Source organism: Semicossyphus pulcher, unplaced genomic scaffold (genome assembly GCF_022749685.1).
Source record: "Semicossyphus pulcher isolate SPU_LCO1_2020_fin unplaced genomic scaffold, fSemPul1.0.p SCAF_16, whole genome shotgun sequence".
NCBI classification, from domain to species: Eukaryota; Metazoa; Chordata; class Actinopteri; order Labriformes; family Labridae; genus Semicossyphus; species Semicossyphus pulcher.
The window spans coordinates 17,702,519-17,727,427 of record NW_027211670.1 but is presented as its reverse complement, the minus strand read 5'-3'; the positions used below and the strand labels follow the sequence as shown (position 1 = coordinate 17,727,427).

At 41.7% G+C, this 24,909-nt stretch overlaps 1 protein-coding gene across 1 annotated transcript in view; it reads left to right on the top strand.

Moving 5' to 3' along the window:
* The window catches only part of LOC138593215 (paired box protein Pax-2a-like), a 30,299-nt gene extending 5,464 nt beyond the window's left edge, over positions 1-24,835 (top strand). Inside the window, exons 5-12 of the mRNA XM_069664120.1 lie at positions 434-513; positions 1,134-1,253; positions 9,474-9,649; positions 12,435-12,549; positions 18,941-18,946; positions 21,079-21,180; positions 23,043-23,129; positions 24,714-24,835. Of these exons, the coding sequence (XP_069520221.1) occupies positions 434-513; positions 1,134-1,253; positions 9,474-9,649; positions 12,435-12,549; positions 18,941-18,946; positions 21,079-21,180; positions 23,043-23,129; positions 24,714-24,835 (808 nt within the window). The remainder of the gene's footprint in view (positions 1-433; positions 514-1,133; positions 1,254-9,473; positions 9,650-12,434; positions 12,550-18,940; positions 18,947-21,078; positions 21,181-23,042; positions 23,130-24,713) is intronic.
* The last annotated feature ends 74 nt before the right edge of the window (positions 24,836-24,909 follow it).

Here is a 24,909-nt window from a genome sequence, read left to right as displayed (position 1 = left end):
CGCATTGGCACACGCAGGGGGCCGCTCGGTCCTACAGAGATGTTTGATCCAGGGAAGCAAAGGGCTACTATAGGGCTGCTCCCAGAGAACCCCCCCCCCTTTCTCTACTGTGAGGGAGAGAGGGAGCTGATTAGTGTGGGCCAGGTAGAGTCAGTGAAGCTGATCATTGAGGTGAATTGATGTGATTTCATGCTTTGTTTGCAAGATCACTCAGACCAAAAGTGCAATGAAGACTTTTCTCCAGACCTCACCTTCAACGTAGAACCACTGACCAGATCCCTGCTCGCGTATGAGATGCAGTTTGATATCTTAATCACGCAGTATCTCCATAGTGGATGCTGCGAGCTAACAGCAACGAGGAAGTTTGGAGATCCAGGAAGTAGAAGAAGCAGCATTGACAAGTGTTTTTTTTCTCCTCTCCATTGTTCCTCAGGATCATCCGAACAAAAGTCCAGCAGCCTTTCCATCCGTCCCCGGATGGGTCGTCCCTGTCAGCACCAGGACACACTATAGGTAACAACGCAGCTCACAATAGCATGGAATCACAGCAAGCAATGTACATGCATGTTTTTATTCTTGGTGTAAGGATCCATCGGGAGGTGTTGCTACATTGACAGTCTATGAATACAATAATATAGGGATTTTGTACCTTCGATATGACGTGAAAACATCGATCTATAATGACCATAAGTCGACCGATATATCAGCTGACCGATATATGTTTTGTAATGTAAAAAACATAACAGACGTTTTTTCTTTAAATGTCTGGAAGAGTTCAGAAATAAAACTGTCAAATCATCTTTTAAGATACGCGGACCGATATATCGGCCGACCGATATATGTTTTTCTTTGTATTAAATAAATACATTGTTTTTCGTTTAAATGTCCGATAGAGTTCAGAAATAAATAAGTCAAATCATATGTAGTTGTTTTTGTGAGTTAAATAATTGTAACTGATTGCATTAGTAGGGTCTATGATATCGTCCTATATCGATAGCAGGCCACTGAATTGACTCACACCAGCTGTATCGTGGCTGATTTTGTGATATCAGCAAATATCGTATCGTTATCATCGTGACTTTTCATCTATGTATTTTATCGTTCATGTATTAATCGTTCTGTCTTTTTCCCAGTACCCAACACAGTCTCTCCGCCTGTAACCAGCGCCTCCAACGACCCGGCAGGATCCTACTCCATCAATGGGATTCTGGGAATTCCTCGATCCAACGGAGAAAAGAGGAAAAGAGATGAAGGTAAGAGAATTTCTCTGTCTTTGAGTGGTAAAAAATAAAAAAGACACATAAGCTCAGCTCAGGATTAGCACAAAGCAAATGTCTAAAATCCTCTAAAAGCTAAAAAACCAAATAGAATTCTTAGCAGCTTTACGCTATAAAACCCACTTTGCTGAACTTGCAATTACAGCATTAAAAGCTGCCTCGGTTCCAGTAGATGACCCTTATAAAACACCTAAGTCTGAACTCTGTTACACCGCTGTGTCAATCTGCCAAGGAGGCTTTTGATTTGAAGACACGACCTCCGCTGTTGTCTCCTGCAATTAATCTTTATGGAAGTGATTAAAGGGCTTTAGATAATTACATGTCAAGATGATGTAGCCAACCACCCGGGTCAGTCAAGAAAGCCGCTATAGCTCTGTGGAGGGCTGTTTTTTTTTTTTCTTCAACAAAAGTGGCTGCACTCCTGCTGCTGAAGTAGTGGATATAAGGGGGCCTGAGGCGATATAGATTATTGGTTCTGTAAGCAATAGGCTTCCTTAATGTCACCACATAAGTAGCTGATGAGAATAGCTAAACAGATGCACTCCAAAAGCATGTATGTGTACGGAGGGAGGATGTGGCTGCTGAAAAGGGGGCAGTTATCTCAAACAGGGTGGGGGAATGAGTGCCTTATTTCTGCAGTGCTCTGGAATGAGAGCTAATCAGAGCACGGCGGTGGTTTACATAGCGTCTTCTTTGTTCTGGCGGGTTTTTTTTGTGGAGAAGCGCGGGGGTTTGCGGGGATATTGAGTGGAATTGATGTTTTTATGTGCGTGCAGGGAGGGAGGGATGACTAATGACCTGTCAGAGGTAGATTTCCTGGCAGAGATATAAAAACCAGCATGACGTGGACATGGCAAATGACATAATCAAGTCTTTCCCTGTAAGAGATGCAATCGCGGAGGCATAATGCAAACGTCTGGTGTTTTCAGGGGTTCATTTTCGCTCGTTCGAGGACCTCTCATATTAGCCGGGGTGTAATGTCTAGTCACTGAATGATAGAATGCACACATTTCTATGCAGATTGCTACTGAAGGGCAAAGAGGTATTAAAGGGCATGTGGAGGAATAAGGTATGTGTGTGTGTGTGAGAGGGAGAGCTGGCCTGTTTTGTGGAGGTCTTCCAGGTGACAGCGCCATGTTTCTACGGCTATTCAGTCTCAAATGATTCCCCTGATGTGCTGCCATTTCTGTGATTTAGGTGCTCGGCCAGCATTACGATGAAAGAGAAGAAATGTGCCTGCGTGTGTATGTGCGCGCGCGTCAGGGTAGGACTTGCACTGAGGGTGACGGAGGGAGCTGTGGTTCTTATATACTCTCTCAGCGGCCAGCTGGTGCCTACCTGGAAGCACAGGGTCAGGGATACTTTATCTTTCCAAAACATAAACCCCGGGCCTTGGCCGCCTGCACACACAACTGCTGCAAAAGCAATGTCTCGCCTCGAGCCACAGTTTGTAAGAATAGTATATTACATACTATGTTACCCTGTAGACACTATTGTCCTGTTGTTGTCTTCTCTTAAAGTGCACCTCATCCCAAAATAAGGAAACAAAAACAGCAGAATTTAAGGTTTCGCAACTGGAAAGATGAAGTGTCCGCTAAAACAGGGCCAAAGCTGTGAGATAGGACGAGTATTTCTTAGCTTTTTCAACCATATTGGGGCGAAATTTGGAAAAAGTGAGTGGTTTTATTTTGAAATTCAACTCCGGTGTGTAATTACCTGAGATTACATGGACCTATATATCAAAGTAACATCATCACAGATGCCATATTTGACCATTCTTGACGTATGTAGCACCATTTGTATTAAAGAGCCTCCCTCTTGGCTTCCATTCATGCATTTCATGTCAAATTTTCCTCTCAAAAACAAGACTTTTAGCCGTTTTTTAAGCTATAATACTGGAAATTATCAAATGCCTTAGCCATAAGTGTACTAACTCATCTATTTTCAATCCAAACAAGGCAAAAAGCAGATCTTATTTGAGAAAGCTACATTATAAAACATCATTATTTGAAGATTTTTGGCTCTAAGCTCAAACAAAAAGAAGTCAGAAGCATGTTTGTGCTTCTGTCGGCGTGTTTCATGGTCATGTTGGGTTTTAAAGCATTTGTTTCGTAGCTGAAGTCTGTTTTCTTGTGTTGCCTTGTTTGCTTTTCAGACGTATTTTTGCTTCCCTCAGTAGGCAGCAGTCTATATCCAGTTAATGCTTGGATTAAATTTCCTCACAGCGCAGTAGCTTGCCTGAGCCCTATTTAACTTGGTAAGCCTCATGATGATTATGGCACAAGCAGTCATTATCAAGGGTAGAAAACATGAACAAAAAAATGAGGGAAAGGGAAGGAGGGGAAGGGGGAGGGAGCCCCGGTGAAATGGATTGGCTGTGCAGCGAGGAGTATTTGTTTTAGGCAGTGGCTGTGGCTCTTTGCCAAGCAGCCAGACAGCTCCTAAGTTTCCAAGTCAGCAGTGCCCTTAAAAAAAAGGTCCCCCCATTACAGCAGGGATGTAGAGATAATGTAGTGTGACACACGTTATGTACACTGGGTCTCGGCGAGAAGAGCTTCAGGGACACAGGTGTCATAAGAGCCATTAATCTGCTATTGTCACGTGTTATTGCAAATTAAAAGTAGCATGTTACACTTGGCAGCCATTGTTGCGGACACACAGAGCAGGGGGAGGTGGAGAGAGAGAGGAAGGGAGAGACCTCTGGAGATGGTGACCACGGCTGTCCGCAAAGTGACATATATTACAATTTGCAATTCTGCAGAGAAAAGCTATTACCTCACAGATTAACATCCTCGACTCCTCCATCCCCCCGCTGCTTCTGACGCTGTAGGCTCCGGAAAAAAACAAAGGAGAAGCTGCTCGTCTCGGAGTGAAACAAGAAGCGTTGATGTTTAAGTACAAATCTGCTCTTGTGGATGTTTTTTGTCTTGTTATTAGTGAGCATTTGAGTGAGCTGAATTGACCCGAGCAGACATCTTAAGAACATGTCCATGAAGTGTGTCCGGTTCCTTTCAGAGCGGCCCACAAAATTGCACAATCAGACCTGTAGACGAGTCTTAATTTCAGCCATTCTGATCGTTTTCCTCGCTTTGTGTCGGGGCTTTCTTCTTGATTTATGAGAGAAACAGCAAGAGAGAAATTTCATGATAAGATGATCATCATATATTTAAAAAAAAAAAAAAAAAGCCAACAACAATAGCCAGTGGCAGTCAGAATGGATGTGATTCTGTGCTTCAGTGGCTGTTGAATTAATTATTTCTCCTCTCTGAGCGTCGTGAGGACTGAGCTTGATGTGTGTGGATGGAGATGAGTGATGGAGCGGGCCGCCGTCACACCCTGCTCTGTGTATCAGCATCTGTTTTGGGGGAGAGGAAGAATCAACACAGGAACTCAGAGCGCAGCAGAGTGTCAGCACTTCAAGTGCAACCTGCAAATTAGGTTAATAAAGCCTTTAAAAGCTCAGGAACATCGCAGTAAGCAACGCTTCCAAAACGCTCCCCTCTGAATCTAAAGAGTGATTAGACACAGGGCTGCAGCTCACACATATTTTATGGTTTTGCTTCCAAAATTGGCAGAAAATACAACAAAAATTCCTTAGTTTGTTTAAAAAACCTGTATTTTAAATCCTATTTTAGTGAGACAGGAAGCAAAATTCACCAATTTGGGAATTAGCTCTCGATTTATCAATATTTTTGTTGACCAATTTCTTGTCTAAATCAGTGCAAACACTCAAGGATCTTTGGTGGCGCAGATCAAACGAACGCAGTATTTCATTTATGTTTACATAATCCAAACACTCAATTAGAGAAACCAAAATGAGGCTGAGTTCATCCAATTTGTTTTCATTTCATTTCATTAACCGAGAATTGAATCAGGCGGGAAATTACGGAGGTGTGTTATTGTGAAATACGTAACAATGTGTTGAGGGAATGAGTGCGTATGTATGTTGACATGTTATTTAAACGTGGAGCCAACTGAGTGAGGGGGGGCTAAAGCTCATTCATCGGACGGGGGGCTTTCATGACCTCAAGGTGCCAGCTCACCTCCTCGTGCCACTGGCAAAAACTTTGTGTAGTGGAAGCGGAAAAGTTTCTACTTTTATTCTGAAATCATTCATTTCGCCCACATTAGAAAAACAATCCATTAACTCTCAATCTGCACCTCATTCATGATAATTGTTCTGTTTTTGTTTGGCGGGCAGTCACTCAGACTCACTCCCACTCCCCAGAGTTACGTTGGCTAAAGCCTCCTGCTAGGGGTCGCGACCTCTGGGTGCCAAACCCGCAGAGAGGAGTCCGCTTTAGAGAGCTGGTTATCTGATCTGATGGAGGCTGCTCCCTCGTTACCGGAGAGTTAATACAGAGCGATGTCAAGATGAATACACTCAACTCCGCCGATGATCAATAAACGACCACAGAGCGGGACAAAGCGCGTAACGCACCAACAAAGCCACTGTGGTCAAACATTAGCATAATGGGAGCATTTGGAAATGTCCAAATAATGGAGGCGACTTCTTGTAGTGATGAAAAGTGACAAGTGGAAACTTTTTTATTGGCAAATATTTCTATTCAGGATTAATTATTTGTCACTCAATAAGTAATTCAGTTGGACAAAAGCATTTAAGAGACAAATTAAGGAAGAATTTAGCGAAGAAAAAGCCTCAAACATGGAACAACCAATAACCCGTCAGATACAGATCCTGAGGTATGTTTTTCTTCCGAGTTTAAGCAAAGGTGAAGATGGCAGTATTATGACCGTATGTAATTTTAGTCCTTAATTTCATTGAGATCATAAAATAATACAGTTGTTTCCTGGTCAAACATAGTTTTGGTTAAGTTTTGGTTAAGTTCAAGGACTAAATCGACATAAGGTAAGATCAGTATTTGGGCTAAAATGACTGCTTTGGTTAAGTAAGGGGACCTTGTTGTCAGGGTTTCCATAACAACCGCATCGTCTAAATTTGGGAACTATTGTGGTTGAAAGACTTGAACGTTAACTGTCCATAAGAACAGTGAGCGAACAGTTGCTTCCCTTGTTAAAATCCTGTGATCATCACACACTGCCTTCTTTGCGATCAACAAATGTTTTGGGGGCATTTGCTGAGATAAATAAAGGCACAGTTTACTCTCAATAATGGTTGAGGTTGCATAAACTCGATCGACTCTTAAAGGAGCCACATAAACGTCCTAAATGTCACCAAAATCATCCTCATCGTAGCCGATTTGACAGGTGGGAGTCAGTATCTGGGAGGGCAGCTGGGACTGTCCTCAGCCTGAGTGGGAGGAAGAGTGTGTAGGTTGACCCAGGATGGTTTGTCTTGTGTGTGGGAAGTGTATTCCTCAGTGGTGAATGACAAATATGGTGGGGGGGTATTGATCAGGTGTTGTGGCTCAGGTCGGCTGATGGAAAGTAATTAATGACTCTATTTGCGCTGGTAGCAAAGAGAACAATTGAGTTTGATAAAGTGACAAGCAGCAGCAATGGTAGGTGAGGGCCTTCACTGAGGCTGTGCAGGAAACACGCTCAGTATTCACCTGGATTTACTGAAATGTTCAGATCAGCGACTCATCAGGAAGAAGTCAGAGCTGTTGGTTTTTTTTGTGTTCACCTCTTAGAGGAATGGTTTTTTCACCTTTGGTTAGAGCCAGTCTAGATGTTTAGCCCTGTATGCTAAGCTACACTAACCACCACTGAACTGATCTTCTCATCCGACTCTTATTAAGAAAGCAAACATGTTTATTTACCAACTTTGTCAAATGATTCTTTAAATTCTGCTGCACCCAAGAGTGTCCATTTTTAACAACACGTTTTGTGGTCATGCTTAAAGTTGCAACCTCGAAGATCTCAGTTTCGTTCTCTTTGGCGGCACCTATGGCGATAAACTGTAATTACGGGAGCACACTTCCCAGATATTCAGACAGTGTTGCATGTGTGACGTCCACGGTTGGCTTCGGTTGTAACTTTTGATTTTCCCCGCTGACGATCGCTTTCCTTTTCAGACTGTTTGCTTCATCTGAGCGTCGAGTTTGTTTCTTTTTCTTTGCATTTTCACTTATTGTTGAAGTTGTATCTGTAGTCATCCATCTTTTCTTTGTTTGTTCAGCCATAGTAGATTACTGTTTACTCGCAACACTTCCAGAAAAGCAGCTGCTTAGCTCCGCCTACCCTCTCTGGCAGACCAACCACTGCTGGCTGATGGAAAACGCGTCAGTAATTGGGCGCCGCTTGTGATTTTTTCCGCGAAAGTCTGAAAATGAGTCTGTAAATGAAAATCTTCGAGATTATCACTTTAAGGCCTGTTGAAAACTTTCAAAAAAGAAACGTTTAAAACGCTACTAAATATCTTTGGGAACTTTTTTGGAAAATGTGTATAAAGTAATGCATCAAAAAATTGGGATATTTAAAATGTGATGTTACAGTGCAGCATTAAAACACATCTTGGGTTTATTGGATGTGATACATCACACATGTTTTTCCAACATGACACCTTACAGAAAGCAAACAGCAATCTTTTAAGCTAGATGACAAAGGTTTCTTAATTAAGTTTGGTAAATTGGAGACTGTAATCCTTAAATTTATGTGTTAAATTGATGTGGTTTTTCACTGGAGACGCAAGAAAAAACTGGTAAAATCAAGAGTTTCACAAGCTAGAAAACATGACAGGTGTTACTTCGAAGGGTTAATGGAAGTGAAGCACTGATCCAACTTTTAATCTCTGAATACACATACATATTATCGGATCTGCGACTAGTGCTTTCTTTTGGACAATCTGTTGACCTCACTAAATCAAAGTCATTGGAATCATGTAATGCAGGGTAACATGAGGACAGGGAACGCTGTTCATCTAATAACTGATTCGGCTTCACAATACATGTCTGACATATCAGAACGTTGCATCTCTTGTAAATACTGTAAGTCGCGCATCTATTTCTGCAGTGAAAACAGAATAAATAATATAAGATACTGTTAGCAACTCATAACTTATTTATTGGCTGACGTTTTTGCAGCTATCAGCACATATCCAGGTTACACACATTCACACACGTGCTCAGACACACACACACACACACACACACTTTTATAGCTCCTTCATGGGAGAGCCGGGTTCATCCTCTGGCCTCAGCCTGTGAAAAAAGGTCAAGCAGCAGAATAGAATGGCAATAACCCTCCCAAATGGTACTATCACACAGACATGATTGATCAATTGAATTCCATGGCAGAGAAAAATGTGGGATTAAGTAGAGTATTATACGCACAATGAGTTGAGGCATGATGTTCATTTCAAGTTCATTTCAGCTCCCTCTTGCCACCAGATCAGGCAATCAATAGGGGCCTTGCATATCATATATCACCGCTCTCCCACTGAGGGGAGAACATAATCTGCCGCAAATTTAGAATGACAGATTTGTAAGGGGGCTGAAGCTTTCTGGGATCCGGGGAGGAGACCTAAAGACACAGCCACTGCAGCCAGGAGGAGAGGTGGAGGAGCACGAGGAGGGGGGTGGAGGAGAAAGGGAGAGAAGGAGGTATGGTAGGATGGCCTGTAAAGCGGCGCACACAAGTGACAACGGGAGAAAGCGAAGGCATCCTTCTCCCAACAGTCGGGTAATCAGGTCAGGAGTCAGGAGAAAATTCCTGTGTTTGGAGAGCGGGATGATTGAACTAGACTGTACGATTTTATTCAGCCTCTTGTCCTCCGCCCGCTGCTTCCAAATGGAACCACACGCTCGCACAGAATGAAACAGTATTGAATTGTGAAAGGGAAATTGTGCTAAAAAAAAAAAAGCCTTTGATTTCAGTGAGGGGTTTAGGGAGGGAGAAAAATCCTCTGGCTGGAATGGGAGAAGGCGCTTTAATGGGCTATCTGCTGCTTTCATTAGTACACATGCTTGCCACAACATGTATATATTTGCAAGTGATGGTAATCCATCAATTACCAGAGGGCTTTAAGATCATGATGTTGCTACTGTGATGTGGGGGTGCAGGGAAAAGCCTGTGTGATGTAGCCAGTGGCTCACTACAGCCATTAAAGTAGGTAAAACCTGCACTCCATCCCTTTCTGTCCTCCTCAGATCTCCCACAGAGGTGGCACAGAAAAAAAAAACAATCACATGAGGAGAATATAAAGTGCATAGCTTGAAGTAAAGGCCAGCTTCCCGCGGTCAGTATCTCGATTGTTGCTCTCTCTTCCTGTAGATGGTTCAGATGGTTCTGGCCCAAACAGTGATTCTCAGGGTAGTGTGGAGAGTTTACGGAAACACCTTAGGGCCGATGCCTTCACCCAGCAGCAGCTGGAAGCGCTGGACCGGGTCTTTGAACGCCCCTCGTACCCTGACGTCTTCCCTACATCGGAGCACATCAAGCCTGAACAGGTTAGTAGCGCTGCAACTCAACAACATTCAGTAAAAATACACACAAATTGTGCATGCGATGGTGAAAGAACCATAAAAAAACACACTGTTGTCACAAATATTCCCAAACCATCCAGAAACCGAAGCTAATTAAATAAACGTCTGAGATGGCCAAGCACTGGATTACAACCCGGCATGTATAATGCTGCAGGGATCACCAGGAAAACTCCCACACATTATTGATTTTGTGATGAAAAACACATTCCTTGTATCCCCTATAATTGAGAATAACAGTAAGGCAACATGAAATTAATCAATACCTGCATTTTTCTTCATTTTTGCTGTGTTATTCCACCGCTGCTTCTCGCCTTTGTTGTTTATTTTCCAATCCGGTGTCATATGCTGATGTTTAATGACTGACGGAGGCTTTAATGCTGCCTCTATGTATTCATGAAATGGACGTTTGAAAACATGTATTCCTGCTCCTTCCTTCTCGCCATCCATCCTCATTTCAAAAATTAAGAGGCATTTGGGGAACAGCCACCCCCCCACGCAAAAAAAAGAAACACCGACAGCCAGAAAGCAGCGCTTATTAAAAGCTCTGGGCTTATTACAATGGATAACCTTTATTTACTTTCATTATACTATTAAACAACAAGAGACTATTAATTTCTCCCACCAAACTACAAGTCGGACCCATAAAGCAAAAGCAGTCGCCTAATTGAGTTCATTTTAATTTCTCTCCAATCGGGGCGAATTACGCAGGTGATAAATCAGTGGGACAGGCCTCACCTCCAGAAGAGGGCCTAATTTGCAGCTAATTACAAAACTGATTTCTACTGGAAGATCAATACCAAAACGAATTGGAAATGACTTGCAATCACAAAGAGCGTCAGGGAGAGTATTAAAAGGCAGAGGGAAAAGGGGTTGGACTAAAAAAGAGGGCGAGCGAGGAAAAAAAGGAGGCCAAGAACAGTCTAGAAAAATCAGGTTTAATTTAATGCAATATTAATCAGAGCACTTTCCCTTTCATGGGCGCCTCGCGCTTTTTCTCCTCTGGAAAATGTGTCCCTATTAGCCAGTGTCTGGGTTCTGTAGCGAGGCATTAAAAAGCCATTCTGGAGATGCAAAACTCAATGGATTCACCCCTCCCACACTTCTGCTAGCCATTTGGTCATCCCTTTCAGACCTATCTTTTCAGTTTCCCCCTTCTGCCCTTTATCTGCATGATAAAACGTCTGTTTGGCGTCTGAAGCCTCTGAGAATAGAGGAAAACATCCGACATTGTGCCAGTGAACAGTTGTAGCAGACAATTAGAGTTTATCGGTGATAGTGGCAGACAAGAGCGGGGTCACGGGCGTCCCCCCTGTGGGAGCGCGGCCCACTGAGCCACTCAGCCTCACACTGGGCTTTGGACAAACATTGTCAACACTCAGACTCCGGAAGTCTCGTCTCATTAAAGGAAAGCCTCCCAACATCTGCCAGGAGGGTCTTTTACAAAAGGAAACATGGCGATGAGAGAAGAGCTAGGGAGAGATTATTTTAAGATAGAGTTAAAAAAAAGTAAGTTCACCCACATTTTCCTTTTATTTGCTGGTGCTGATTTCAAAGGCATTAAAACGTATTGTGGGAAAAACTCAACAGCAACACTTTGCTCCAGAAACAACGTCCCAGTTCCTGTGGATTATCCACAGATTTGGCTGTGAACTGTTTTTACTGGAACTGCTTTCTACTCAGGAACAATCCCAATAAACTGATTTGTGTTGATTAACCTGAGTAAGCAGGTCATTGCTTACAAAGAGACTTTTTGGCACCAAATGAAATATATCATGCGTAACGCTGAGTATTAAAGATCTCAACCATCGGAAGTCAGATAACTGTTTACTTCTTTTTCTCTTGAATCAGTCATTTCTGATTTAAAATCATAAGTTTGCCAATCTTAGACTAATTTGAGTTTGAGCTGTGTTAAGAAAGAGTCATTTTCTTTTAAAATAAATCATCAAAAAAAAGAGTTTCGCTTTGGTATTGGTACTCAGGTAACTTGGGTGCCATATTGTCATTAGTATGGGAATTGTCCAAACAAATACAAGCCAAACCAGAGTTTTTTAAGTAAAATTATTATTTTTTTATTATTATTCAAGGAGCAGAACTGCACAAATTCAGGCGGCCTCTTTAAAAGTTGGGTTAAGATGGAAGTTTTGGAGGTGGAAATCATAAAACATTGGAACTTAAAATCCAAATGATCTGTATAGCAAGTTTCTTCTAGCGCTACCAATGTTGTTTTTTCCATTGGGTGGACAAGTCCTTTAAGGCAACATCTGAACGCGTACAATATGCAAAAAGCTCAAGTTGTAGCTCAAGTGATTCTATTCACAGATGAGATGTAATGAAATTTAAAGGTGGTTTAGACTCCAAATTAAAAGCAAAAAGCTAAAAAGAAAAGGTGAATGGTGCCTCTAAAAACAGGCCACATGGTGAGCCGGTAACAAAGCAGAACTGCTTTCTCCCTTGGCTGATCAGGGGTAGCACTGCAGTCAAGCACAAAGGGCCAGCTGACGCCTTGGCTTTTCACTCATCTCAAAATCCCACTTCCTCTCAGACAATACCAAAATACATTCATGATATGCTTGAACTGCCACCCTGCAGCTTGAACACACACACACACACACACACACGCACACACAATGCTCTCATACAAATTTATACTTGCGCGGGCCTGTGTGGAGCGCTTAATGGAGGAGGAGAAGGGAGGATTTCCATCTAGGTATTGTTTGGTTGTGTAATGATTCAACTGTCCTTTTCCCAGGCTAATGAGTACGCGCTCCCTGGCCTGAATTCCAGCCTGGACGAAGTCAAGCCCAGTTTATCCTCTAGCGCCAACCCAGACCTGGGCCCCAGCGTGTCGCAAAGCTACCCTGTAGGTAAGATCAAGTGCCGCACAGTCCGCCTTTATGCTGCCGAGCCACAGCTTCAGCTGAGGGGGTTTGAACAATGTAAAAGGAAAAAAAAAACCATGCTTGTGCAATTGACAAAGAAAGAAAAAGTAATGAAATGTGTGAAAATAAAAGCAAACAAAAAGTTAAGTGTGAAGACTTTTTTAATACCATTTCACTCTGAGCTGAAAAGGTGGTACGACGATGCGATAAAAGATCAGCAGCTGTCCTGCGTCTGCTTTTTTGCTGAGCAAGCAGGGCGGTAAGAGAGATTGTGGGGTGTGATGGGGGCGGAGGGGCTGTTCAGTCACCGCTGGACAAGGACCTTTGGGTGTCAGCACATCAGAACTATGACTGTGTATCAGAGCAAGGTCTCACGGAAGAAAAAAAAAAAAGGGCCACCATGCAGGACGGACTGCTTGTCGGCTGCTGTGTTGCTCCTGTGATTTGTTCGCCGGGAGACAGTTTGTGTGTCTCAAAGCACGAGTAATGTGCCTCGGTAAATACGCTCTGGCATTTCTGCCGCCTAACTCTAACACCATGATCATTTATTTCACCCTCCTATCTCTCTCTCTCTCTCTCCCCCTCCTCGTCTTCTCCTCTCCTTGTCACAGTTAATGACTGCCTGGCTAATTGAAATATTGTTTCGTTGTTGCCGTGTTATTACCAAGAAGAAGGTTAAGTTTACTGAAAGTTTACGATGACTGTCGGAGGGCCGTGAGATTAATATACAGAGCTTTTATTAAAATTCATATAATTATGCAGCAGCCATCAAAGGCAACGAGTTCTGCGTGGGGGAGGACAGGGTGATTGAAAATTGCAGCAGCAGCAGCCCCCCTTCTTAAATGATAGCCGAGCAGTGTTATGAGAAAAGAAAGGGCCCTTTTCTCATTAATATGTGGGAGGTAGATTTCCCCTGTAAGGCAGGCCTCCTGAGAAGAAAGGTGTGTGTTTGTCCTTTGTGCACTGATGGCCCCTGTAGGAAGCGGGCCTGGTTCTGCAGGCGGCTTTGTTTGCACCTGGGATATTTTTCCGCAGAGAGGGTCTCCTTACTGCTTTACAGGTGCATGGAGACTGTAGAGGGAGAAAGATGGGATTGTATGCATGTAAGTGTGTGTGTATGTGTGTGTGTGTGTCTATGAACGTAAGGAGGAAAATCACAACTTTCATCACGATAACATTTATTATAGTTAAATTGAACACCTAGTTTTGCCTGTATTACAAAGTCTGTCATGATTCATTTTTTAGTCGATTCACTTCAGGAGCCTGCGACCGATATTAGCCGATATCATAGGGCCATTTAATACAATCTTTTTTATTTGCATCCATTCACAAAAATCAACTACATTATGATCCGACACATTCACTGCTTAAATATCCCAGACATTTAAATAAAAAAACAATGTGTTCTTTTTGGTATAAAGAAAAAGTATGTGTATTGACAGCGTATCTTTAAGATGATAATATGGAGTGATAGTTTCACTAGGCCGATATTATCATATACTTCCCTTTCCATGTAGCCTCAGTCACGGAAAAATGCTATACCATGATCCGACATTTAATACAGATATTTAAATGAAAAACAATTGTTTATATAACCGAAAAAGACATATATCTGTCAGCTTTTTTTAACATGACAATATGATCGATATTTCCCCTCGGCCGATTTTGTCAAAGGCCCATTTTATAGAATCTGTTTCATTTATCAACTCACAAAAAACGTATCCAACACTTTCATTGCTGAAATATCCAAGATTTTTTAATGAAAAACAAACTATTTCTTTTGAATATATAGAGAAATACACAATATGGACCAATATTTTCTGCAGGACGATATTTTTATGGACGAAAAAACAACAAAAGTATGATTCAACACTGCTATTGCTGAATATCCCAGATATTTAAATGAAAAACAGGCTTTTCTTTTATTTTAATAAAGAAAAAATACGTGTATCAGTCGGCCTATTTTTGAAATGGAGCGATATTTTCAGTAAGCCGATATTTTAATGGGCCCATTTAATAAAAACTGTTCCATTCATATATACTCAGAAAAAAAACCAACTCAAAATGATCCAACACTTATATTGCTGAAATATCCCAAAAGTTTTAACAAAGAACAATCTATTTTTTTTATATAAAGAAAAATATATATCGGCTGGCATATCTCAAAGATATTGGTCCATATTGATGTATTGTTGATGTATCCTAGTGAAACTTTTGTGTTAGTATAGAAGTTTAATTCGTGCCCGTTTCGAAGTTAGATCTTACTGAAAGTTCAGAAATAAAGTACACAGAGGTCAAACTAATGGAACAAACATGTCTCTGACTTCCACTAATTAGTATTTAGTTAGTGGCTCCTCTGCTTGGTTTTCCCTCAGTGCCTCGCTCTGTGGATATTGGGTGATATTCAGGTGTGTGGTCTCTCTAATGGCTGAGTATTACAGTTTACTTGCCAGCGATAAGCCTACCAGAGGAATTTTAAGCCTTGCAAAAAGTAGTAAATTATCTGCAGTGTTTAGGCCGAGATCCAATTTCAAATTAATTGTGTCTTTACGGGGGAAAGAACTGGAGATTATGTTCATCCTTAAAATGTTTTCGAACACCAATTAAAACGCCTGCAGTTATTGATCTTGTTGATTTTATGTGCTGGAATTTGCATAATCTATTAAAAATGAATGATTCATGAGGTGCTCATTGCCAGAGATCGGGATTCTCTGTGACTGAAAGACTTGAGAGATAGAAATCTTTTGTGTCCTCTGCTTATCCTATTAGGGCTGAAAAGTACCTGCAAAGCAGGCTCAAATAAGAAAGGGATTTAAGGCCATTGTGCACATCATCGAAATTCAGAGGCAAGAAGCCACTTCCATTAAAACAGCTTTTTTCTCTCTCCCTCTCCTCCACATTAATGCTGTATTAGCTGCTAAATAGTCCCTCTTACCCCATAAAAACACCAAAGGGTTCCATGAATATGTGGAAAGGACAATTGCATATTGTGAGGTAATTTCTATTGTTGATATGGGAAGTAATTTCTTTGATGAATTCCCTTCGAGAGATGGATTCATCTGAAGTGCTTCTTATTCTTGTTCATTCAAACTGCTTTAAATTCAAATAGTGTGAGCGGCGGGTGAATTTCTGAATAGCAGAAGGAGGAGCTCGGAACTTTTTTTTGTGTGTATTTTGAGAAATAAATGGAGAGATGGCTTCGATACGGCCAATTGTCCACTATTTCTATAGAGAGTTTCTGTATTTCCTGAAATTAGTCCGAGCCCACCTGTTTTCTCGATGGTGCTTCAGACTTAAGAGGCATCTTCGAGCACTGAGTGGATTCCCCTGAGCACTCAGTGGGAGTTTTACACATCTCCACTCAGCGACTGCATACTGAAGACTCTTTAAACATATTCCCTGCTGGGCCTGTTAATGGAGGCCTCCAAAGACTCAAAGCCCAAGTGTCAATGACACTTTTCCTCCTCCAGCAGCTGCTTCTGTACGCTCCTTTATCCCTTCCTCTCATCTCTCTAAACAAAACCAGCAAAAACAAACTATCCACATTCAATTAAGCTGAGTAAGTGCTCTACACTGAAAGTATCAAGACCTGCCGTTGTCCAGTGAGCAGCGAGCAAAGATCAGACAGCGAACCTGCCGTAAGTGACGTGTGGCCTCATGACAAACAGCTCGCCCGTCTCCCCACAGGGGGACACGCAGGCCCGCGCTCCGAAATTAATGCTTATTTCGTCTTCACAAAAGCAAACTAACCTTTGAGCACACATTTGATAATGAATGACTTTCAGCCGGCGTTTGGGGAATTAAAGCAATTTGGCTCTCCAAACATTCTTTACTTAGTTGTAATTAATTAGGGTGCTGAGATTTTTTGGCTGGTGATAAATTGCCCCATTCTGCATATAGCCTAGAAAATGGAGGTCAAAGATTTTTGGTTGTTGTTGTAGCAAACATGAAGGTGTCCCTGTCATGCTAAATTTAATACTCTTGCAAGCAAAAGAGTCATTCACAAACGACTTTGTCCCCGTGCCAAACAAAGAGAAGGTCACCCCGCGTTTCTGTTTGTGTTTGAGGAATCTGAGTTGATGTCATTGCAAAAAAAAAAAAACGAGCTTAGCGTTTCTTGTCACGTTGTCAGTGGGTTGCCGTAAAAAAAGTTTGAAGTGCAGCTCCAGTGGTACTTAATGCTGTCATTTGCTCCCAGTTTGTACCTTCCTGTCAAATACCTGCACACTTAAAGCAGGAAATACTGTTTTCCCAGCTCAGCAGCGACTCTAACAGCCACTTCTCAAATTAAGACAGAAATCAACAGGCTTTGAACAGCAAACCAAAAAATCTTTGAATTGATTTTTTCGCAGGGAAGGAGGAAAAAAAGAGGGCAGGGGAAAATAAATAACTTGATTTGCTGGCGTTCAATCTAACGGGACTGTCAGAGGAAACAGACAATATAAAGAAGGCCATCTTTTAATGAGAATCTGGACACACATCTCTGTTGTAAAAACAACAAAGGCTAGGAAGCAGCTAATGAGGCTATCATTGCTGTACAGAGAGTTCTCCAAACCGGCGCCTCTCTGAAAGAGGCGCTTTAAAGCGGACATAAAGCAACAGTCACAGAGCTGCTGGCAGCCACTGCCAACTGTATCCTGGAATATACAAAAACAGGTTCCAACAGAGGCTGCGGTTATTATTGACGGTCAACAAGTTATGAAAAAGACTGAGACTGATGGCAAAACACTCACAGAGAATCCCATTTATTTACTGGGTGATACAACCCTATAACAAAACACATTCTGCACATCTTCAATCATACGCTTTCTGTATATTTGCAGATTTAAATACATCATGATTTTCACTTATCTACGGCAAACATCAAGCAAAAAAACCCACCAAGTCTTAAGTCTCTAATAAAGGTTTAGGTTAAAGAGTTGATGCCCAGGATCAGTATCAAGGCTAGATGTGAGCGCCCCACATTTCATATTTCTCTCATCATTCACTGTGTTTATAAAATCATAAAAAAAGCAAATATATAAACCTCTAATTATTGAAATTAGCAAAAAAGCTAATGGACTTTGGTGTACGAGTGTCCACTTGAAGTTTAAAATACAGGCGTTGATCAGCTTGGCCAATAAAAAACAGATTTTAAACTGACAGGACAAAAATCCAAACAATCCTCGGTGACAATAAAAGCAACTTTGTAAATAAAAATGACGTTTCTTGCTTTGTAGTTTTGCCACATTGTCTGTAAAGACATTAAACTAGATGCTCCCTTTGCTACTGTACACTAGAAGTAGAGATCCTGTGCTCATTATGGATTTCATCTCCCTGAAGCGAGCTAATAAAGAGATAACAGTATTTACTTTTATTAAACATGTATGACTGCTGTAGCTGCTGCAATAATAATGAGGAAAAGATTGGGTCAGTGTTTGCTGAGACAGTTAGACAATAGTTACGAATGTCTACGCACACACACACACAGAGAGCACACACAATGGCCTCACCCCTGCTGGACCCCCCACCTGCAGTACTCCCCCGGCTCCCTTTGACTTATGTGCACTGGCTTGTGGCTAACTAATTCTTATTATAAATGAAAGGTCCGGCATGACCTCACTCTTCTCTGTAAAGCTCTTTAACTCCGCAGCCCTCCAGTCTCAGCGATTAGAGCAAAAAACACATCTCGCCAGCACAATACAGCCATCAGTGCTGAGATCTGCAAATAATAGAGAGCACTGGTTTAACATGAGACTGAAATGTTCTGTTATTATAAATTCCTGATCACAATGGAAAGGTTCTTTTTTAGTGTGTGAGCTGGGAAAGTATTTACATTGAAGTAGAGGTGAGATTTAGCTCTTTAAATACTGTTTAGTAGTTTAATCTTTAGTGACGTATCATATTTTACAATCAGATAACACAATAGGTTTTGTTTAAGAAATCTTAAGCTGCAAATTAAATCGTAACTGTGGCTTTAAAATGGATTAAGTGGAGTAAAAAGGAGAATTTCAGCAATGTACCAGAATTGATGTGATAAATTAAAGTCCCTCAGAATTATCAGTAACTTGATGGACTCCTTGCTAAAAGTGTTACTTGATACCTGCTATAAAAGATAGTAGATGATTTTATAGTCTAAGATTAGTGTAAAAGCAAAATATGAATTATCCACAATTTTCCATTCCATGTATACTGCATGAGTCTGTGTTTGGGTATGTATCTATGTATGTGGCATGCATAGAAAGTTAAAAAAAAAAGGCTTCCCTCCCTCCCTACTTCCTCCTCCTCCTCCTCCTCCTCCTGTGGACCTCCAGGCCTGCCACCCTCCCTCCTCACCAGTTCAACCAGCCGTCCTCTCCTGGCCCACACTGCATCCAGCATGCATGCCAGCCTGTAGTAGCAGGTACTTCAATACCCAGAGGGCTCTTTGGCTCACCCTCAATTAAACAAATAAGTTGCTCATGATATTGCACATGTGTGAATTGAGTCGATATATCTAAATAGGCAGCAAGATTCAGTTATCCAGACTGATACATGCGTTTTGTACTTCTGAGGTGAAGTGTTGTATTAGAGTTGATTTCTCTGTATTAAGCATGATATTTTTGGATGGAAGATTTTTTGTTGTTTTATGTAATAATTGCATACACCAGACGTGTCAGTAGCACTTTATAAACTTTATTTCAGGTGCAGTCTACCGAACCAAAACATTGTTGTTTCCTCCACCAGGTACATAAATACTATATTTATTTGCAACAATTTCCCTTCATTTAAGCTTAATTCAAATCTTTACATTCTTTTTCATACAAAAATCTAAACATGAAAGGACTAAGACAACTGTCACCAAAACAAGAAAGGGTGTATTAAAGGGAGCAATGAATTCAAACTCAATCACATCGACCATCCTGATCTTTTGTACCCGTAAATGCAAGAAAAAAAGTCGCAAAGAAGGTCCATTTAACTGTAACAAAAAGGCTGGAAATTCAGTTTGAATCACAGTGGTTAAAAAAATTCAGGTAGTCGAGAGTTGTCTTGTATCCCTGGACTTTGTCTGCAAAGCCAACGCCATGAACAACAGTTGTTCTGTGGCGTTACAGTGCGTTTCATCCTCTGGCTCCTCATTAAACCTCCAGTCGGAGAGGATTTTCCCTTTCAGAGTCCAAGTGGCCCTCAAAGCTGACAACATAACAGGGGCCTCTCCCAACCCGGCCCCTGTGCAGATTGGGGTTACGTGCCGTTGTCCGAACGTCCCCGCGGCCGGCGAGGACAGCCCAGCCGTCACTCTCAATTACAGAGCTGAATATCTGCAGAGTGACGCTGTGCGGAGGGGCCGGTGCGCTCGGACTTTACAGAGGAAATAGAGAGAGAGGAGCCTTATGGGAATCAGAAAAGGCTGCCATATTTAGACAGGTCTGAACTGTGTAATGAGGAGGCATGTTCATGTGACCAGTGTGCGGGTGCATTAAAGCAGCAGCTGTTGTTTAAAGGATCGTCGGTGTAATGTTTGACCGTTTGAGTCCTTTAAAAAGTTACATGGGAATTGAGCTGTTGTGCTTACTGACTTGTGGTGGTGGTGAGTCATAATAGTTACATCATATTTTTGTCTGTCCCAAGTGGTGAAATAGCTGCGTCATATAACTGCTGAACCCCAAAAGTAGACACATAAAGTTATAATGTAAAAACAGTTGAGAGTTCTTAAGTATTTTGTTCATTACTTTTTGCTGTACAACTTTTATTTGACAGATTTTCAAAATAAAAGTGGACAATTACAACAAATTTGCACTGATTGAACAAACCAACAATATAGGTCAATTAGCTCTGTGTGCTGCTACATCCTTAAAATGTTGCCCACATATAAATGCATCAGTAGTAGGGATTCACGATATTATCGGCACATTATCGGTATCTGCAGATTATGACTTGAAAATGATATCCGCATCGGCAGTTATGTCATTTCATGTCGATATTTTCCGCCGATAAATCAACTCTTTAATTCTGCCTAAATGCTCGATGGTTCCCTAAAAATGCTACGACATTTACTCGGCGCTGCCTGTGTCACGCCTCTTCCGTCAAGCGTGAAGAAGGGTGCAAGATGTCTGCGGCATGGCAGTTTTTGGCCACTACAATAAGAGTAGGCATGATATCATTCATTCCACTACAGGGGAGACTTTATATTCTCTGCAGTTAGGTGGAAAAAAACATGTGCCTAATATATCGATATCAAAATCGGCAATCGGCAGAAAGGGTCGGAAAATATCGGCATATCGGATAACATAAAACATCCAGTATCATGCATTCCTAAAATTAACAATACTGCCAACACTAACATTGTGAAAGGGGCTGCTCTGCTTTATGAGTATTTTAGATATTTGCAGAAACTGCTTTTTATTTTTTCTTTAATTGAATATAAAATAGGACTTTTACTTCTCATTTGCGGGTACTAGTACCCCTACAGGTACTAAGGAGAACTGCAGGGTGGACTTTTTTAATGCAAAACTCTGTTCTAATGATGTATTTGTTGTTTTATTGTCTTTCCAGGTCGAGATATGGCCAACACAACCTTACCTGGGTATCCCCCTCACGTTCCCCCAACAGGCCAGGGCAGCTACCCGACCTCCACGCTCGCTGGAATGGTTCCTGGTGAGTGAGAGACGCCGCCGCGGCTTCTTATTGTAGCCTAACAGGTGTCATCGCCCTCAAAACGAACAGGTGTAGAAGCTGCGGAAGCAGAGGGAAAAGACTTTAGCACCAAATTATACAAAGAGACTGTAAATATTGACCTGCAGAGAGCGAGGCTCGGAGAACCTTATATCAGCTCAGTGTGTGTGATTGGATCAGACAGGCTGAATAAGTGATCAGAGACGCGGGAGAGGACAGTCCTTCCTGCTTCTCCTCTCTGCCTTATTGGCTCATTATCTCCCCGCGTGGCCGTTCATACCAGCCGTCGATAAACAGCACCAGCAGCCCTCCCCTAGCCCCCGAGCTGCAGAGCATATCCCCTTCCCCTCCTCTACTTAACCTGCAGTTCAGGTTCACAGCAAACAGTTAAGGGTCAAAAGGCAGAGGCATGGGAGCCCGGTAAATATTCAAATCGCTCGACTCTCTGAGGAGGTCAGGCTGGTGTTTCACTGCCAGGAACAGAGCAGGGACGCAGTTTTGGTGCTGCTTCTTCAGCTCCCCACACACACACACACACACACACACACAGTCACACACAGTCACACACTTTCACCAAAACACAGCCGGCATTCTGCTTGAATGTGATTAAACGCCACGGCTGGGGAAACCAGTGGAGTGTGTCCTGTGTTAGCATATCATTTACCAATCACACAACCCATCACAGGCTCTGGCTGTTCCTCTTTTCTCCTTTATGGAGGGCCGCCATGACGCGTTTCATTATCACCTCAGCCAAGAGGGTTATATAACTGTCCTGTTTGTTTTGCAAACATATTTAATTGAAACTTGAAACTAGGCCGGACAAGTGCCTTTGTGATGATTTTAAAGGCTTTCTTGAAGTGTCAGTAAACCAGAATTACAAGGATACATGAATCTTCTTTCCTCTATCGCTACCTTGCTATTATTTTTCCATTATTTAAGAGATCCATCTCTTATATTTCTGCGTCTTGAATATGTCTCTGCTGTTAGGAGATATAGACTCTACATTTTTCTGCACACAGTCTATAACAGCTACCAGTAAAAACAAAGGGAGATGTGGTAGCACCCAGCGGCTGCAGGCTGGATTTACTTTTGGATTTTGGCTAATAATACTGTTAAATCATGTTGGTGGAAAAGCGTCAAGTCAAACATACTTTTACTTCCCATTTGTTCTTATGTGGCACAGAGCAAAAGATGAGCGCCTTAATCCCATGGCTTGTGGTTTTGTGTTACAACCCATTCGTCCTGTAGCCTACACAACCACTAAGATTTAGTGACAGGCACAAAACACTGTTAAAGCAAAGCCATTTCTCACCAGCTTCATATAAAATCTCGCCTTTATTGTCTCGTAAAGGGCGGAAACGTGTTGAACCAACAGCAGTGCTCACTGACATGCTCCGAGTTACTTCCCCAGCGATGAAATTCTGTTGTAGCAAACACCAAAGCTCGGACCGGAGGGGGTTCAGATCAGGGATGTTAAAAAAATTCCTCCAAGAAGGGTCGAAGGATTTATAGCAGCATATCAAAAATGTATGCATGAAACTGTTTATTACCACTCTGTATTTATTAGAGCGGTTTGGAATATACTGGAGGAAGAAGAATGGGTAGATATCCATAAATGGGACAGGGAAAGCCGCCTTCAGTGTCACATCCTGTATTGTTCAGTGTTGCATAACTTAAGTGAAATGAAAAAGAAATAAATTACTTGCTTGACTGGTCGCACGACGATGACTATCATTTTCCCCCTCAAATTGCATCCTGTTTTGAATGACGAGAAATGACTGCATGAGAAGGGGTAATGGTTTGACGCATTGAAATGCTAATTGATTTGTTGTTTTGTTTTGCAGGGAGTGAGTTTTCGGGGAACCCCTACAGTCATCCACAGTACACAACCTACAATGAAGCTTGGCGATTCAGCAACCCAGCATTACTAAGTGAGTATGAAGGGAGGAGCAGGATGAGAACGATTAATTGACCATTTGCTAAACCCCTCCCCCCTGAACAGCGATTGTGCAATCGTAGCAACCATAACCAGACATGGCAGACATAGTATTTAAAAGCATTGGATCTGGGGCTTAAATAAGAGTGATACCCTGCCTTTTAACAGTTTGGAGGATGGTGTCAGTGTTTTAAAACCTTTCAAAACTAGAAACATGGATTAAACATAATGTTTGCCTGAGCTAAAACCATTAGCATGCTCTGCTAACTAGCTTACTTTTTGCAGTAGGAATCATGGATTAATTCCACAACAGGAAGCATACCTCACAACTTAAAGACAAATTAAAGCCCTGTCATGAAAGCTGGTCCTTGATGCTATCAGGGTGGAGGCTAACATTAGCGGTTCTGTCCTTTTCTTCATTGGTTTTGGAGATTTGTTAGCTGAGGTAGCAATTCCAAAATATTTCCATTATTCCTCATCCAGAAAGCACTTTCTGTGTTTCCTTTAAAAGTAGGAGCATATATTTTTAATTACTTTTGTTAGCTAAGCAACCAAACAAGCTCATGTTAGGACAAAATAACAATCTGATGTTACATTTTATAATCATACTCATAATACAAGCATTAATACTGCCATACAAAAAAATGCTAGTTTCCTTTTTTACAAGGCGACTGCTGAGGAGGCTAACTATTTGTCTATAGGACATGTAGCTTAAGCCTTGTTATAACAATCATACCATCTATGTAGCCCCCAAGTTCATGTTTTAAAACCCTTTTACAAGATTCTCACCTTCAAACCAGTTAGCTGTAAACATCAAGAGTCAGCTGGGTGTGACGCTTTCTTCTAAGTCACTAGGCAAATTATAGCTTACTTAGCTAGCTAGCTACAGATGATAAAATCTGGCAGCAGAGTTGTCACTTGGGCCTTTTCTGGCACTGGCTGTAGATGAGAAACTAGATTTGTTCTGTCTGTTTAGATATAAAAATAAATCTTAGTGATCTGCTTCCATCTACATTGTAAACTTCTTTAATGCTGCCTTTAAATGGCACTTTTTAGCTCGGGGTACTTAGTAGAAAGCCGAGTATACGATGCACTTGGCGTTCAAGCGGTTAAGTGGAGAGAATACTACTGGTTGGAAACAACGACATGAACGAAAGACTAACGCACGGGCAGATTAAGGCCGGTAGGAAAATCAACATTTTCCTTAGACATATTAAAAAATTATGAAAGAAAACCAAAATCACGATAACTTAACCTATGATCCAAAGTAACTTCCATGTGTCCTTTATGTTTGAAAACATGAGACAGACTGTAAACACAACCCTATTCGAAGGCACCATCTCTGTTACGGTTGGGGTGACAAGCATATAGTAACTAAGGGGGCGGGGCTTAGGCAACGGTCAATAAATCATCAATATTTTAAGTAAAAGAGCCTTTTTAAATTTTGAACTCATGTCAAACTACAACTTGACTTGTAATAGTGATAATAATTTGAGTAAATGGTAGGAAAAACTGTATTTGTTGTTGTTTCAAATGGTTCGTTCTTCTGTTAACTTTCAGGTTCCCCTTATTATTATAGTGCCGCATCGAGAGGCTCCGCCCCTCCCACTGCTGCCACTGCCTATGACCGTCACTAGTTACCACGGAAACCAAATCAACCTGCAGGACCATGGCCTTAGCCTCCATATTGCCCCGGTGTGAGCGGCATGGTCCACTGGACACTGAGCAACTGCGCGTAAAATGTTCCCGGCTCACACAATGAGACACTTAACAGA